This window comes from Rhinichthys klamathensis, unplaced genomic scaffold (genome assembly GCF_029890125.1).
Source record: "Rhinichthys klamathensis goyatoka isolate OS25496 unplaced genomic scaffold, OSU_Roscu_1.1 h1tg000180l_1, whole genome shotgun sequence".
NCBI classification, from domain to species: domain Eukaryota; kingdom Metazoa; phylum Chordata; class Actinopteri; order Cypriniformes; family Leuciscidae; genus Rhinichthys; species Rhinichthys klamathensis.
In genome coordinates, this window is record NW_026606708.1 from 2,078,681 (window position 1) to 2,094,081 (window position 15,401).

A 15,401-nucleotide genomic window follows, 5' to 3' on the forward strand; every position below is an offset into this window, starting at 1 on the left:
ATATCACAAACGTTTCTTTGATTGTGTAGGAATGTAATAATATTGCAATATATTTTTACGATAACATTAGCCGTGTGCAAAGGGAATCTAGGAGGAATCATGTAAGGAATTAATGTTTAATTTTGAGCACTTGTCGATCATGAACTAGTTTTGGGAATTAACTTAGGCCTAACGGTTGTAGGCCCAAAAAGCTAATCCGCCGTTGAGCCACTTTAAAGGGTAAATCCGCCTAGAAATCTTTATGAAATATGTTTGAATCCATATGCAGTAGTAGGCACAAACGACAATATTTGGTCCATACTGGCAAGGGCTGGAAATTAAGTCCGACTGCTGAATTAACAGTAGGTTAGTAGGCTAACAGCAACGCTTTAAACAATGTTTCACTCCTGAATAATGACACAATAATTACCAAATTGAATAGCATTTGAAACAAAACACAAAATTATAAAATTATAAGAAAAAATCTTGTTTTGAAACGTTGTCTAACCCCACCCACCTGTTGCATAATATACGGTCCTGCCAGCTAACGCTATTTCTGTGTTGGACCGCAGTACGAGATCATCAGTGTGCGCCTGGAAACTTCGGGGCTCTTCAGCCTCTAAAGTTACCACCAGAGTCAAGAGAAGTCTGGTATTTCTAGAAGGAGCATGGGAGGTATAAAGCGCGAAGTGTCACTCGGTCGAGGCAGTCAAGAAAAGACAACTCGAGGAACTGAAGCAAAGCTGAGCAGAAGAGTCCGCTCTCTGAAGCGCTAGAACAAACTCCTGTAAGTGACTCTCTGAGTTACGTTACTTTTGAAATAATACATTATTAGATATTTTTATGTAGCCTATGATATATCAATATAAATTAAAATTTAATTGTAAACTTTTCCTTAAGTAGATTTTTTAAAGTATATTTCTAATAAATGAATCTATTTCGGGATGAAAGTCCCCAATATTTTACTGATGTTTACTTTTTAAGTTAGCCTATATTTACTTTTAAAACATGTTTTATATATAGCCTATTATTATATATTAATATAAAAATAAATTAATATAACATTTCTTAAGTTGATTATTTTGATTATTGATTTTTTAAATGTTCAATTAGTCTAATATGAGATGAAAGTCTTTAATATATTTGTATATAAATATATTTAATTATTCATTTCAATATATATATATATATATATATATATATATATATATATATATATATATATATATATATAATTATACACCAATATTAATACTAATAACTATTATTATTATTATTATTTAATATAAAAATAACTCATGACTTTTTTTTGTATTGCAGGTGCTATTTCATTATAAATAATCAAGATGTCTAAAGGTTTGTCCATTGGCATTGATCTGGGAACCACTTACTCCTGTGTGGGAATGTTCCAGCATGGCAAGGTGGAAATCATTGCTAATGATCAAGGAAACAGAACCACTCCAAGCTATGTTGCCTTCACAGACACAGAAAGACTCATTGGAGATGCTGCCAAGAACCAGGTCGCCATGAACCCCAACAACACAATATTTGATGCCAAACGGCTGATTGGTAGAAAGTTTAATGATCCAGTGGTCCAGTTAGACATGAAGCTTTGGCCTTTCAAGGTCATCAGCGAAGACGGCAAACCAAAAGTTCAAGTTGAGTACAAAGGAGAGACCAAGACATTCTACCCTGAGGAAATCTCATCCATGGTCCTAGTCAAAATGAGAGAGATCGCCGAAGCCTTTCTGGGTCAGAGAGTCAATAATGCTGTCATCACGGTCCCAGCGTACTTTAATGATTCGCAGAGGCAAGCAACCAAAGATGCGGGGGTGATTGCCGGTTTGAACGTGCTGCGAATTATCAATGAGCCTACAGCAGCTGCCATTGCCTATGGGCTGGACAAGGGCAGGAGAGAAGAGAGGAATGTCCTGATCTTCGACTTGGGTGGAGGCACCTTTGATGTCTCAATCCTGACGATTGAGGATGGGATCTTCGAAGTGAAAGCCACAGCAGGGGACACTCACCTGGGTGGGGAAGACTTCGACAATCGGATGGTAAAGCACTTTGTTGAAGAGTTTAAGAGGAAGCACAAGAAGGACATCAGTCAGAATAAGAGAGCAGTGAGAAGGCTTCGCACGGCCTGCGAAAGAGCTAAAAGAACCCTCTCATCTAGCACTCAGGCTAGCATCGAGATCGATTCCCTGTTTGAAGGCATCGATTTCTATACTTCCATCACAAGGGCTCGCTTTGAGGAGTTTAACTCTGAGCTCTTCAGAGGCACTCTGGATCCAGTTGAGAAGGCTTTAAGAGATGCCAAAATGGACAAGTCTCAGATTCACGAAATTGTTCTGGTCGGCGGCTCCACGAGGATCCCCAAGATCCAGAAGCTTTTGCAGGACTTCTTCAATGGCAGGGATCTCAACAAGAGCATCAACCCAGACGAGGCGGTGGCATATGGAGCAGCGGTGCAGGCCGCCATCCTAATGGGCGACACCTCGGAAAACGTTCAGGACTTGTTGCTTCTGGATGTGGCTCCTCTGTCCCTGGGTATTGAGACCGCAGGTGGAGTCATGACTGCTCTGATCAAACGCAACACCACCATCCCCACCAAGCAGATGCAGATCTTCTCTACGTATTCTGATAACCAGCCAGGCGTCCTGATCCAGGTGTTTGAAGGCGAGAGGGCCATGACCAAAGATAACAATTTGCTCGGCAAATTTGAGCTCACAGGGATCCCCCCGGCGCCACGAGGCGTACCCCAAATCGAGGTGACCTTTGACATAGATGCCAATGGCATCCTGAATGTATCTGCTGTTGACAAGAGCACAGGAAAAGAGAACAAAATCACCATTACCAATGACAAAGGTAGACTGGGCAAAGAGGAGATCGAGCGAATGGTGCAGGATGCTGAAAAGTACAAAGCCGAGGATGAGGTGCAGAGAGAGAAGATTGCAGCGAAGAACGCTCTAGAGTCTTATGCCTTCAACATGAAGAACAGCGTTGAGGACGAAAACCTGAAAGGAAAGATTAGTGAGGAAGAGAAGAAGAAGGTCATTAATAAGTGTAAGGAGGTTATCACTTGGTTGGAGAACAATCAGTTGGCTGAAAAGGAAGAGTATGAGCACCATCAAAAGGAACTGGAAAGTGTGTGTAGTCCAATCATCACTCGGCTGTATCAAGGAGGAGTTCCACCCGCAGGTGGCTGTGGATTCCAAGCCCAGTCTGAATCACAGGGCCCCACCGTTGAAGAGGTGGATTAAAGAAAGGAAAATTTGCCTTATTATATTGTGCAATATTACTTTTAGTGTTAAAAAAGATATGGTGGCTTCACTTTATATTTCCAGATTTATATGAGACATATTGTCAAATGTGCTTGAATTTAAATGTTGTAAGACAAATTGTCCTTCAGCTGATTAAGTGAATTAATGAAATGGAATAAATTATTATGGAATGTTTTATTATATAACATATTTATTATTTATAAGAATGAAAAAATAAATGCACATTTTAAACCATGAAAACTAATGAAACCAGTATTTTTTCTATCAAAGGGCAAGGTAGAAAATGTATGATGTTAAACTTGCTCTACCTCAGTTTGTACACTAGATGACGTTGTAACACAGACTGAAACTCGTCCAGTACACTAGTCAACAGAGGACCTGGATCAACTTGACCTAAAACCTAAAAAGTCAAATACCTTATTTTATTCATTTATATTTTTAGATTTTCTATAATTTTCATTTTAATGTATATATTAATATGAATTAATGTATTTCAAAAGCAATTGACCCTTGCCACTCCATTGGACTCTCAGTCTAAAACAACAAGGAATGGACCCTTTTCACATCTTGGAAACTAGCAGAGGGAACTATAATAAACCACAATATATATATATATATATTGTGGTTTATTATAGTTCACCTTGCTATAGTATATACACTGAACACAATTATAAATGCAACTCTTTTGTTTTTGCCCCCATTTTGAAAAAAATTCAGTCACTATCTGGTGTGACCACCAATTGCCTCACGCAGTGCAACACATCTCCTTCGCAAAGAGTTGATCAGGTTGTTGATTGTGGCCAGTGGAATGTTGGTCCACTCCTCTTCAATGGCTGTGCGAAGTTGCTGGATATTGGCAGGACCTGGAACACGCTGTCGTATACGCCCATTCAGCGCATCCCAAACATGCTCAATGGGTGACATGTCCGTTGAGTTTGCTGACCATTCAAGAACTGGGATGTTTTCAGAGTTGTGTACAGATCCTTGCAACATGGGGCCATGCATTATCATGCTGCAACATGAGGTGATGGTCGTGAATGAATGGCACAACAATGGGCCTCAGGATCTCGTCACGGTATCTCTGTGCATTCAAAATGCCATCAATAAAATGCACCTGTGTTTGTTGTCCATCACATTAACCTGCCCATACCATAACCCCACCGCCACCATGGGCCACTTGATTCACAACGTTGACATCAGCAAACCGCTCACACACCCACACAATGCCATACACGCTGCCTGCCATCTGCCCTGTACTGTGAAAACCGGGATTCATCCGTGAAGTGAACACCTCTCCAAAGTGCCAGACGCCATCGAATGTGAGCATTTGCCCACTCAAGTTGGTTACGACGTTGAACTGCAGTCAGGTCGAGACCCCGGTGAGGACGACGAGCATGCAGATGAGCTTCCCTGCAAAAAAACTGTTTTTGCAGCAGCTGTCCGGGTGGCTGGTCTCAGGCGATCTTGGAGGTGAAGATGCTGAATGTGGAGGTCCTGGGCTGGTGTGGTTACACGTGGTCTGCGGTTGTGAGACCGGTTGGATGTACTGCCAAATTTCTGAAACGCATTTGGAGACGGCTTATGGTAGAGAAATTAACATTTAATTCACTGGCAACAGCTCTGGTGGACATTCCTGCTGTCAGCATGTCAATTGCACGCTCCCTCAAAACTTGCAACATCTGTGGCATTGTGCTGTGCGATAAAACTGATAACATTTTAGAGTGGCCTTTTATTTTTGGCCAGCCTAAGGCACACCTGTGCAATAATCATGCTGTCTAATCAGCATCTTGATATGCCACACCTGTGAGGATGGATTATCTCGGCAAAGGAGAAGTGCTCACTAACACAGATTTAGAAAGATTTGTAAATAATATTTGAGAAATAGGCCTTTTGTGTACATAGAAAAAGTCTTAGATCTTTGAGTTCAGCTCATGAAAAATGGGGGCAAAAACAAAAGTGTTGCGTTTATAATTTGTTCAGTATATTTATATATTTGTTTTTGTGTGCATATGAATACATATCATGCTAGTATATATATAGACTATATATATTTCCCATTTGCTTCTTCAACAGCAAAATAAAAAATAAATAAAAAATAACTAATGAGTTTCCACGACTTTAAAAGAGGACAGAAATATAGAGAGCCTGATTATACGGCAGTCAGATTATAGAAATGTCAAATTTACAGTCAAACCATGACTCCCATGCACCAATTGGTGTTTTTTGCGCAATTTAATGCCAGAATTACATGTATGCATTTGGCAGACAATAACACACAGTAAATAAAGACATAATAAAACACAAAATACAGTGTTATTGGCTAAATGTAGGCCTACATAAAAGCCCATTAAAATGTTAATTAATGCAGAAATACGTAATCATATTACGTGAAAGTAAACTGAATATTTTCTCTATATTAATCAAATTGAGCTTATAATCAAACGTAATGCAGCGCTGTAAGGGTTACTGAAACGCTGGAGCATCATCATCATCATCCTCCCATGGGCTGTGTCGTCTGAATGTCACAGAGATGCAACAGATCTTTTCCAACAAACTGATGATACAGTCTCATCCTTCGGCAACAGATGATTTGGCCTAATTCTGATGTACAATCAAAGTTAACATCGCAGACGTTATTCGGCAAGATTTTATTGTAAATTAATGGTTGTGATTAAGGAATAATGCGCGCGCAGGATGGGATTTACTAATTCAACGACGAGGTGACGAGAGTTTTGAAAGAGATGAAATTGGAGGGAATTTTTAGAGTTGTCTGACTTTTATTTTAACTACTCTGTTTTTCTTTGCAAATATGATAAGAAATGCCTGAGCACGCGCGCTTAATTCGGTCGTGATACGCGGACGGTTTGCTCATGTTTTGGTGTTTACTATAGTGTCAAAGTGCCCATGAATGAGGATCCACGCAAGCATCCTCCCATAGACTGAGAGTTTCTCCGTTAACAGGTGGTTGTTCGCGTCTCTGATGGTCATGGTGACGGCGGAAACTCTCTACAGTTGTTCGACTTTTAGAACTGATGACAGCTGCGCAGGTTTAGAAAGCCAAGAGAGTTACTAGGTAAAAGCCTCTCCATCAAAATCTATGATCAGCTCGGTGTGTGTTTCGTCGTACCGCGGGCGCAAGTCAGGCAATAAACCTCCTTCCAAATCATGTCTGAAGGAAGAGATGGCCAGAGGCGAAGACTCGGACAAAATCATAATCAACGTCGGTGGCACGCGCCACGAAACCTACAGGAGCACCCTTAGGACCATACCGGGCACGAGACTCGCCTGGCTCGCAGACACGGACAACCAGGTGAACCCGGACGCAGACATGGTGCAGACGCCCACCACTAGCGAATTATTTTTTGATCGACACCCGGGCATATTCGCCTATGTGCTGAACTACTACAGGACTGGCAAGCTTCACTGCCCAGCGGATGTGTGCGGCCCTCTGTTCGAGGAGGAGTTGGCATTTTGGGGCATCGATGAGACGGACGTGGAGCCCTGTTGCTGGATGACCTACCGCCAGCACAGGGACGCAGAAGAGGCGCTTGATATATTCGAGCCGCCAGACCCGGAGGATGCGGAGGACGACCAGGACTTGCCCAGACGCTTCGGCATTGAGGACAGCCCTGACCGCTCCAGGGGATGCTGTGAAGTTTGGCAACCAAAAATATGGGCGCTCTTTGAAGATCCATATTCTTCGCGTGCAGCTCGGGTAAGAGATTATAATTCACAATACAAGAATAGGGGGAAAAATATAGGGCCTTTGAAAATGTTTTATTTTCTTCAACAAATGGTCAAGGAGGTGATCCTTATAGGCTACTTTATCATGTGAGCTGTTTTATTTCAATAGCCTACAGCCTACAGGCCATATGTGAAGTTCCTTTGCAAACTTTTTGTTCTCTAGTAAACCTTTATTTCAAGGAAGGGATCAAATTACGGTGTTATTTCTTGGGTGTCAGAATGTTAAAGAATGTATATATTTTTGTTGTAATGAGGGGAAAATGTCACAACTAATTAAAAGTGTAGTCATTAAAATAGTTTTAATGACTAATTGAATTGAATTTCAGTTCAACAGACAACAGCACCAACTGTAGAAAACATGACTTGATTGTATGATTTTAATTGTTGGATACAATTGCAGGACGGGACAGTCCAAAAGCACCCTTTAAGGGGGGAAACAGACATTTCATATGTTAAAAATTGACTACTTTTCATGATAGATTAGTTTTATTTGAGATAATAGTAAACATATCCAAGAGTTCTTCCAACCTGTGTGATTATTGTCTCTAATGCTTTAAAAAAAGGTAGTGGGAGTGTGGGACACCAAAGTGTACCATGTTCATGGAATGAGCCATAGCCTGATCACAATATGCGCATGTAAATTAGAAACCATTTTAAAATGATTGACAAAAATAGTCTTGCATCATGCAGTATTTAGTGTCAGTTATGCATATCTAACAGGTGATGCATGCCAACAGGTGTTGTTGCATTATGGCCATTAGAGTTTTCAGGCTTTAGTCTCAATCTGTAAGTTAGTTTTGAATAAATGTCATGATCACAGATCATCTTTACTCTGTGGTTACCGGTGGAAACACAATCACCAACTGTCTATTGAACGGCACCTGTCTCACACTGTTGCAAACATGCACTCACCCAGATGCCACCTGCTCTAGTGTTAATGTGTCACATGCTCATGTCAGATGTGTGAAATCCTCTCTTGCTGTGATGGATGAATGTCATTTGGAGACATTTCTATGATGCTACAGAGTCAAAATGATTTATGTTTAATTGGTGCCATATGCCCACAAAAGTTGTGCAACATTCAGATTTTGTCTATTTGTCTCCTTTATTGCTAGGTTGGTTATTTACTAGTTATTCAAATTGCCTTAAACCAGCTCTAGACAGAGAATGCGTATTGAGGGCTGTGTCAGAGGAGTGATCTTTAGATTTTGAGGCTTAATGTTAAGTCAAGATTCAATCGGTTTGTGTGAAAGTAAGAGAGCACGGACACAGTGCCTTTAAAATGCTTTTAAAATGTTGATATGTCAGTTTTAAGTCCATCAAATGATGACGAGATGATGAGAAGGATCGACTCGCAGGTATTAACCATGATTATAAAACGTTTCACCTCTCACTCGTAGAATAAAGTGTATCACCACCACCAGTTCTTTAGCTGGTTGGTTTGATTTATTTGTGTGATAATGTCTTCTGCCCTTTCTCACATTAGATAGTCATGAAAAGTGCTCAACTTAATTGGATCAAAAATACAGTAAAATTGTGAAATAGCCTATTACAATTTAAAGCAGCTCTTTCTATTTGTAATATATTTTAAAATGTAATTTATTTATGTTATAAGCTGCTTTTTTAGCCATTTCTCCAGTCTTCAATGAATCCTTGGCAATGAATTTGAATCCTTCAGAAATCATTCTAATATGCTGACCATGATATTGTTTATGATCAATGATGAAAACGGTTCCATTATATATTTTTTCAGTATTCTTTGATGAATAGAAAGTTCAATAGATTAGCATTCATTTGAAATAGAAATTGTTTGTAACTATAAAAATGATAAAATTGAAATATTAATTTCTTACCGACGGCAAACTTGCCCTGAGGATTTTGTTGTCACACCTATTTTGTGCATTTTATAGCTAGTCATATCTTTTTTTTATATCTGAGTTTTTGTAAGCAAAATTGAAAAGTGTAATTAAATCACAAGCAAGAGGGCAGAGCATACAGTCACTACTGTAATGAGCTTTTTAAATCAGTAATGTGAAAGCTTTTAATTGTAGGACTAAATCTCTGTTGCAGTATTGAACCCTGGACCATTTGGCTCCTTTATTTTGACTGGGAAATCAATTCTCCCCTTAGAGAAATTTAAAAGTTAGGAATTTCTTTAGTTGTTTGGCACAGAGGTCACTTAAAATAAATAAAATAACAGTGCTCTCATACAATGTGTCTGTATGTGTTTTTGAAATGTGTGAAAACACTGAAATGTGTTTTTCTCTTTAGGCTACAAAACAGACATCAGATTTCATTGATATGCAGTGTGTTTGTCACAGCTGAGCTGCTTTGGTTGTTAACATCTACACAGCTGAGCCATTGCCTTGCAGGTCCATCACTTCATCACTATTAAGCTGTTTGTTTTTTCCTAATTAATTTAGATGATATCCAGCATACAGGCCTGACAGACTAGATGCTGATCACGCCTCTAAGAAAACCAGTAATAGGGAAGAAAGAGGTGAAACAGAACAGATACACTTTCTAAAGAATAAACCTCTCAGAGCAAACAAGACATCATTATATTCCAATCACCCAGAAATGACAAGGAGCAAATGGTTGGGTTTCTTGGACCCTGCTGCTCTTCGGCTCTCTCAATTATCTCTGCCTTGAGAGCATTATGGGCTGCAGGGCTCATGTTACCATATTGACGGCTACTCAGGCCAGCTAATACAGTTAGAAAAGAGGAAAATCTATCTATGAGGGCTTTCATTAATCATAGGATCCAAACGGTATGGAGAAATGGAAAGAGATAGAAACAACGCAAACATTTTTTTTTTACAGTATCTTGTCTCCCAGTAAAAATGTCAAAACCTTTAAGATAAATTTACTTAAGTGTATTTTCTTAACCTATTAAAATAATAATTTGACCCAAATGTAGTCTAATAAGTCTACTTGTATTGTCTTCTTCTGCTGAACATAAAATAAGATATTTTGAAGAATGTCACTAAACAGTTTCAGTTCCCATTGACTTCCATTTGACTTTTTTATCCATCCAATATGGGTGAACATGATTTCACCAAGTACAACATGTTCCTGGATCAACATTTTTTTTGTGTGCCTGGAACAACATTTCAATCAACCAATCAGATTTGAGGGACAAGTTTACAGTTCATGTCAAGTTAAGGCTTACAACCAGTGTATACATCAGTGTTAATCACCTATCATTTCCCTCTGATTTAGGAAGTTATAGTATGGTTAGGTTTAGGGGTAGGGATAGGGATAGAGTTAGGACTACATTTTCAGACAGGGATGTTGACAGAATATGTTGATCCAGGAGTCTTAGTCTTACTTGGCAAAATCACAGTGACCCCATAGGATGGAAGTCAATGGGAACCAAAACGTTGCTAACATTCTTCAAAATATATTCTTTTGGGTTACACTTTATTTTAAGGTTACATAGTTACAATGTCCTGTACTGAGTAATATGAATTATACATATACATATACTGCGTTAGAATAAACTGGGAAGGGTCACAGCACTTGCATATTGTTGTCCTATTGTTAGTTGCTTCTAATGCTCTCCTCATTTGTAAGTCACTTTGGATAAAAGCGTTTGCTAAATGATTAAATGTAAATGTAAATATACTTACTATATAGTTACAATTAGGGTTTGGTTTACGGTTATTTTCTTGTAATTATGAATAATTTACTGTTATTACTATAGAACATGTAACTACGTCACCTTACAATAAAGGTTTTGGTGTGTGTGTGATGTGTAAGCTCTACCTCATAAATACAGCATTACATTCTCACCGTCATGGTAATTAATCAGTCACCGGGTTATTGACAGAGGGCAGACACTGTCTGGATGTGTGCCGTGCTAGGCATTCTGCTAGCATGATTTTGAATGTTTGTGTGCCATTAAAAAGCCTTTAGAACTGCTCCTGCGTTTTAAAGGGGCTCTAGTGGAGAAACTATGGATTGAACCTTCATGAGATATCAGAGATCCCTAATATGAACAATATAGCCTGATGTTTAATCACCCATAAAAATGACTTTAAAACAATCTCTCTAGGCTCAATCGAAGACATGCACGTATTTCCCGGTGGCATGTGTGGACACTTTTGAAAGCCCTGTAGGGAACTCACTGTGAAAGATAATGGTCTCTCCACTCATTAACAAATATGCGATATCCAAAGCGACTTACAAATTAGGAGAGCAATAGAAGCAATTAAACTAACAATTGGACAACAATATGGAAGTACTGTGACCCTTCCAAGTTTAACGAAGATGTGCTGATGTAGTGCATTTTGAACCTTCGTTTTTCTTAAATATGAGCTGTATCTGTGCTGGATTCAGATAAGGGTTTTGCTTTTTAGTGACTCGTTGTGCCAGTAGGTGAGAGTCTTAATGAGCGAGTCTTTGAATCACTTATTCAACCCATTTGTTTAAACACACAAATTCATTCAGAAACCAAACAAGTAACCGCCTTTATGAGTGAGTCATTGGATTCACTTAACCGACTCATCGAAAACGTTCTTTTTTTGCCAGTAGACTCTCTTCTGTTTGGTGTTTTTTTAAATAGGTGATTTAGCGCGCTCCATATAAACTTTTCTCACTCGTTGTGACAACGAACCTATGCCACTTTCACACCATACACGAGTCAAAGGAGCCGGAGCAACTTTTCTCTATTTATGGATATGATGAGACTTGCACAGGCGAGTGACGTATGTACGCAATTTTCTGTGAAAACCATCCCGTCAGAAATATTATAAATAAACACGTTTTTGAAGAAGGATTGATGATGTATTGACTCATTATTTAAATTTTGTTAATTTTGAACAAAAAAGTTACATAGTGTACTTTAAATTTTATATCGCTAACAAAATCATCACGAAGATGTGAATATTTCATATATATTCCTCAGCCCTAATGAAGTTAAACATGGATTTGCAAAAGTATTGAGACCCTAAAACAATTCTCTGATTTAATTGAATAGCAAATCCTGAAGTGTATTATTCTTGAGGTTTAAATGGGGTTTTGTCTAATGTTAAGAATAATGTTAAGTAAACAATTGCCTCTAACAATTGTTTTATTTTCTGAATAGCGTAACAGACTAGATATAATTGAATTGCTCTAGATTCTGACACTTTCACACCCCACTGAATTTGAGAAATGTGTGCAAATGAAGCTCTTGCTTCTCAAACTTACAATTATTGTTACATGTATGTCCTGTGTTTCCCCCTGCTTAGTGTTTTTGGTTTAGTCCTGTCAGTTTTCCCGCTCCTCGTTAGTGTTCAGTTCATTCACCTGTGTTTAGTTAATTTGTTTCCCTAATCTATTCTTAGACCCTGTGTTCTCCTTCACTCCTTGTCTGTTCTCGTTTATGTAAAGTGTGGTTCCTGAGTTCTTTGTAATAAATTCCTGTTTTCGGTTATTCCTCTTCTCCTCGTGCTTCCTGGTTACCACGTACCATTACAGAAGAACGGATCAAAACAACAATGAATGCTACAATGCAGCTGATTTTTCTGGAACAAGGCCAGCAATCTCTCGAGGCCCACACCGCGGCTTATCCGAACTGGCATGCCTTAGCTCCTTCCCTGATCGCTCATTGAGTGTTTCTTCCATACTGGCCTCAATGTAGAGACGAAGGCACGCCTGCCCGGTGTGGGACCTCGAGAGAACTTTGAGGCTTATGTGGAGTGGGTGCTTAGGCATAATGGATCCCCTTTCACTGTGGGCCCTGAGTCTTGTTCTGCCGAGCCTGAGCTTCTTCCCGGCGTGACCGTCCTGCCTGGGTCTCGTCCCGCTGAGCCTTCACCGCTGGTTCCGTCCAGCCCAGAGCCTTCTCCGCTGGTTCCGTCCAGCCCAGAGCCTTCACCGCTGGTTCCGTCCAGCCCAGAGCCTTCTCCGCCAGCCCAGAGCCTTCTCCGCTGGTTCCGTCCAGCCCAGAGCCTTCACCGCTGGTTCCGTCCAGCCCAGAGCCTTCTCCGCTGGTTCCGTCCAGCCCAGAGCCTTCACCGCTGGTTCCGTCCAGCCCAGAGCCTTCACCGCTGGTTCCGTCCAGCCCAGAGCCTTCACCGCTGGTTCCGTCCAGCCCAGAGCCTTCTCCGCTGGTTCCGTCCAGCCCAGAGCCTTCACCGCTGGTTCCGTCCAGCCCAGAGCCTTCACCGCTGGTTCCGTCCAGCCCAGAGCCTTCACCGCTGGTTCCGTCCAGCCCAGAGCCTTCACCGCTGGTTCCGTCCAGCCCAGAGCCTTCACCTCCGCTGGTTTCGTACAGCCCTGCCGAGCCCGAGCTCCTCGTCACCCCTGCCGAACCCAAGCTTCGCTTCAGCCCTGACGAGCCTGAGCTTCATTCCAGCCCCGAGCCTTCTCCGCTGGTCCCCTCCAGCGCCGAGCCTTCACCACTGTTCCCATCCAGCCCGGGGCCTGTCCCGGTCCCTGAGCCTGTCACTCCCCCTAAGAAATTTACACCCTCCTCAGCCTCCAGGGCGCCCGCCCACCCCTGTTGATGTTCTACGGCGCGAGGTCGCGCCTTTTTGGGAGGGGGCGTAATGTTACATGTATGTCCTGTGTTTCCCCCTGCTTAGTGTTTTTGGTTTAGTCCTGTCAGTTTTCCCGCTCCTCGTTAGTGTTCAGTTCATTCACCTGTGTTTAGTCAATTTGCCCCAGTTGTTAGTTAATTGGCCTCTGTGCATGGGTGATACGGGCTAAAATTATTTATTATTACAAATTGTATTGTTACAAATTATGTTGTTAATGATTTTCAAGCAATTAAAAAATAGAGATTTGTTTTGTACTGGAATTACTTTTTTTTTTTTTTTTTTTGCTATTCTGATCTATTTTCTTTAATGCAACAACAAAGACTAAGATGCAATACCATATGTGAGGAACACAACCCATATCAAATATTATCGATATAGATTATCGATGCCTGCCAGATTCACAAATAGTTTGTTGTTGTCATTGATCTAAAAACTATTAAAAATAGAAATAAAAGCTTTTTACAGGCAGGACGAGGCAGTTGCTTACACTGTTAAAAGTTTTTGGCAAGAGAATGGATTTAAAGAACGTTCGTAATCTCAAAATCATGTATACTGTGTGTTAAATTAAGTCATAAGAGAGGCTAAATATGAACAGACGCTATGAACATTTAACCAGAAGACTCGAGTGCAGGTCCATTGATGTACGTCTCTTTCTAATAAAATGCACACAGAATTTCTACCTGCACAAGCTGGTCCAGGTATGCAGCGAGCAGTGGTCACAGTGGTATGAGCCTTATATGAACACAATGAGAGAGTGTAAATAACAGACTGGTGTCTTGCCGTTTCATAGTTCTGTGCTACAGAGTATGAACAGGTTGGCTTTGTCTGTTTAGAAGTATGGTAAACTATTTGGCATTTAGATAAACCAAAATGTAGATATCCTTCACAGGCTAGACTTGCTCACAGACCTATACTCACGGCTTGTTGCAATGACACGTTCACTGCAGTGGTGTTTTGTAATGTTGAGGCTGATTGTTTTTGAGAAAATCATTTAAAAGAAGTCATTGTATTAGCAGAGCAAGATATTACATTTTTGATGAAAATTTTCTAATGCAAACCTTATTTGTTCTTCCAATGTGCAATGATGAATCATTCACAATAAAAGACCAGGAACATTACACTACTGGTACCTGTAGCAAAGAAGACACATTAAATAGATTAATAGTGATTAATAATGACAAAGTGACTTAAATACTGTTATTTCAAACATTCTATTCATCAAAGAATCCTGAAATATTAAGCAGCACAACTGTTTTCAACATTAATAGTGTAAATATGTTTCCTAATCAGCATATTCCACAGCACAGGAATAAATTACATTTTAAAACACAGTTATTTTAAATTGTAATAGTATTTTATAGTATTACTGTTTTTACTGTATTTTTGATCAAATAGATGCAGTCAGCCCTGGTAAGCATCAGAAACTTATTTCTGAAACATTAAAAAATCTTACCGACCCCAAACTTTTGAACAGTTTGATTTCATGCTGACTTTTTGAAGATTTATATTTTAATTTAATATGTAACATTAAGTAAAAATATGGAAAAACTAAAATCATTGTAGACCATAGAGGGAATAAATAAACTACTGATAGCTCTTTGTAGCAGACTTTTTTTCACAATTATGCACAGTGACAGACTTTTACACACTGAAGAAATACAAGCATAAGGTCAAGGAGGCAAAGCTTGATTCACAATTTAAATTATTCACCCTTTTTATTCCCGGGCTTCCGCAGTTTATCTGACCCTGACCCAAGTGCATTTCGCCCTGACATGTTACTGCAGTGACAGTGTGCCTTGACTTTTTTTTCTTTCTTTAAATGTTCTTACTCTCAGCAATGAGCTTTCACACACAAAAGCCATTGCAG

The 15,401-nt window shown here is 39.9% G+C and overlaps 2 protein-coding genes across 2 annotated transcripts in view; both read left to right on the forward strand.

Annotated features, from left to right (window-relative positions):
- The first annotated feature begins 1,305 nt into the window (after positions 1 to 1,305).
- hspa1b (heat shock protein family A (Hsp70) member 1B) lies at positions 1,306 to 3,384 on the forward strand. The gene has a single exon (XM_056260985.1). It carries the CDS (start codon positions 1,326 to 1,328, stop codon positions 3,240 to 3,242), a length of 1,917 nt encoding a protein of 638 aa, XP_056116960.1. The 5' UTR covers positions 1,306 to 1,325; the 3' UTR covers positions 3,243 to 3,384.
- Positions 3,385 to 5,971: 2,587 nt separating this feature from the next.
- The window catches only part of kcnc4 (potassium voltage-gated channel, Shaw-related subfamily, member 4), a 30,524-nt gene continuing 21,094 nt past the window's right edge, over positions 5,972 to 15,401 (forward strand). Inside the window, exon 1 of the mRNA XM_056260986.1 lies at positions 5,972 to 6,978. Coding sequence (XP_056116961.1) covers positions 6,361 to 6,978 — 618 coding nt within the window. The 5' untranslated portion in view covers positions 5,972 to 6,360. The remainder of the gene's footprint in view (positions 6,979 to 15,401) is intronic.

Excerpts from the sequence above, each read along its gene's own strand:
- hspa1b (XM_056260985.1), top strand. The coding sequence starts at position 1,326 with ATGTCTAAAGGTTTGTCCATTGGCATTGATCTGGGAACCACTTACTCC.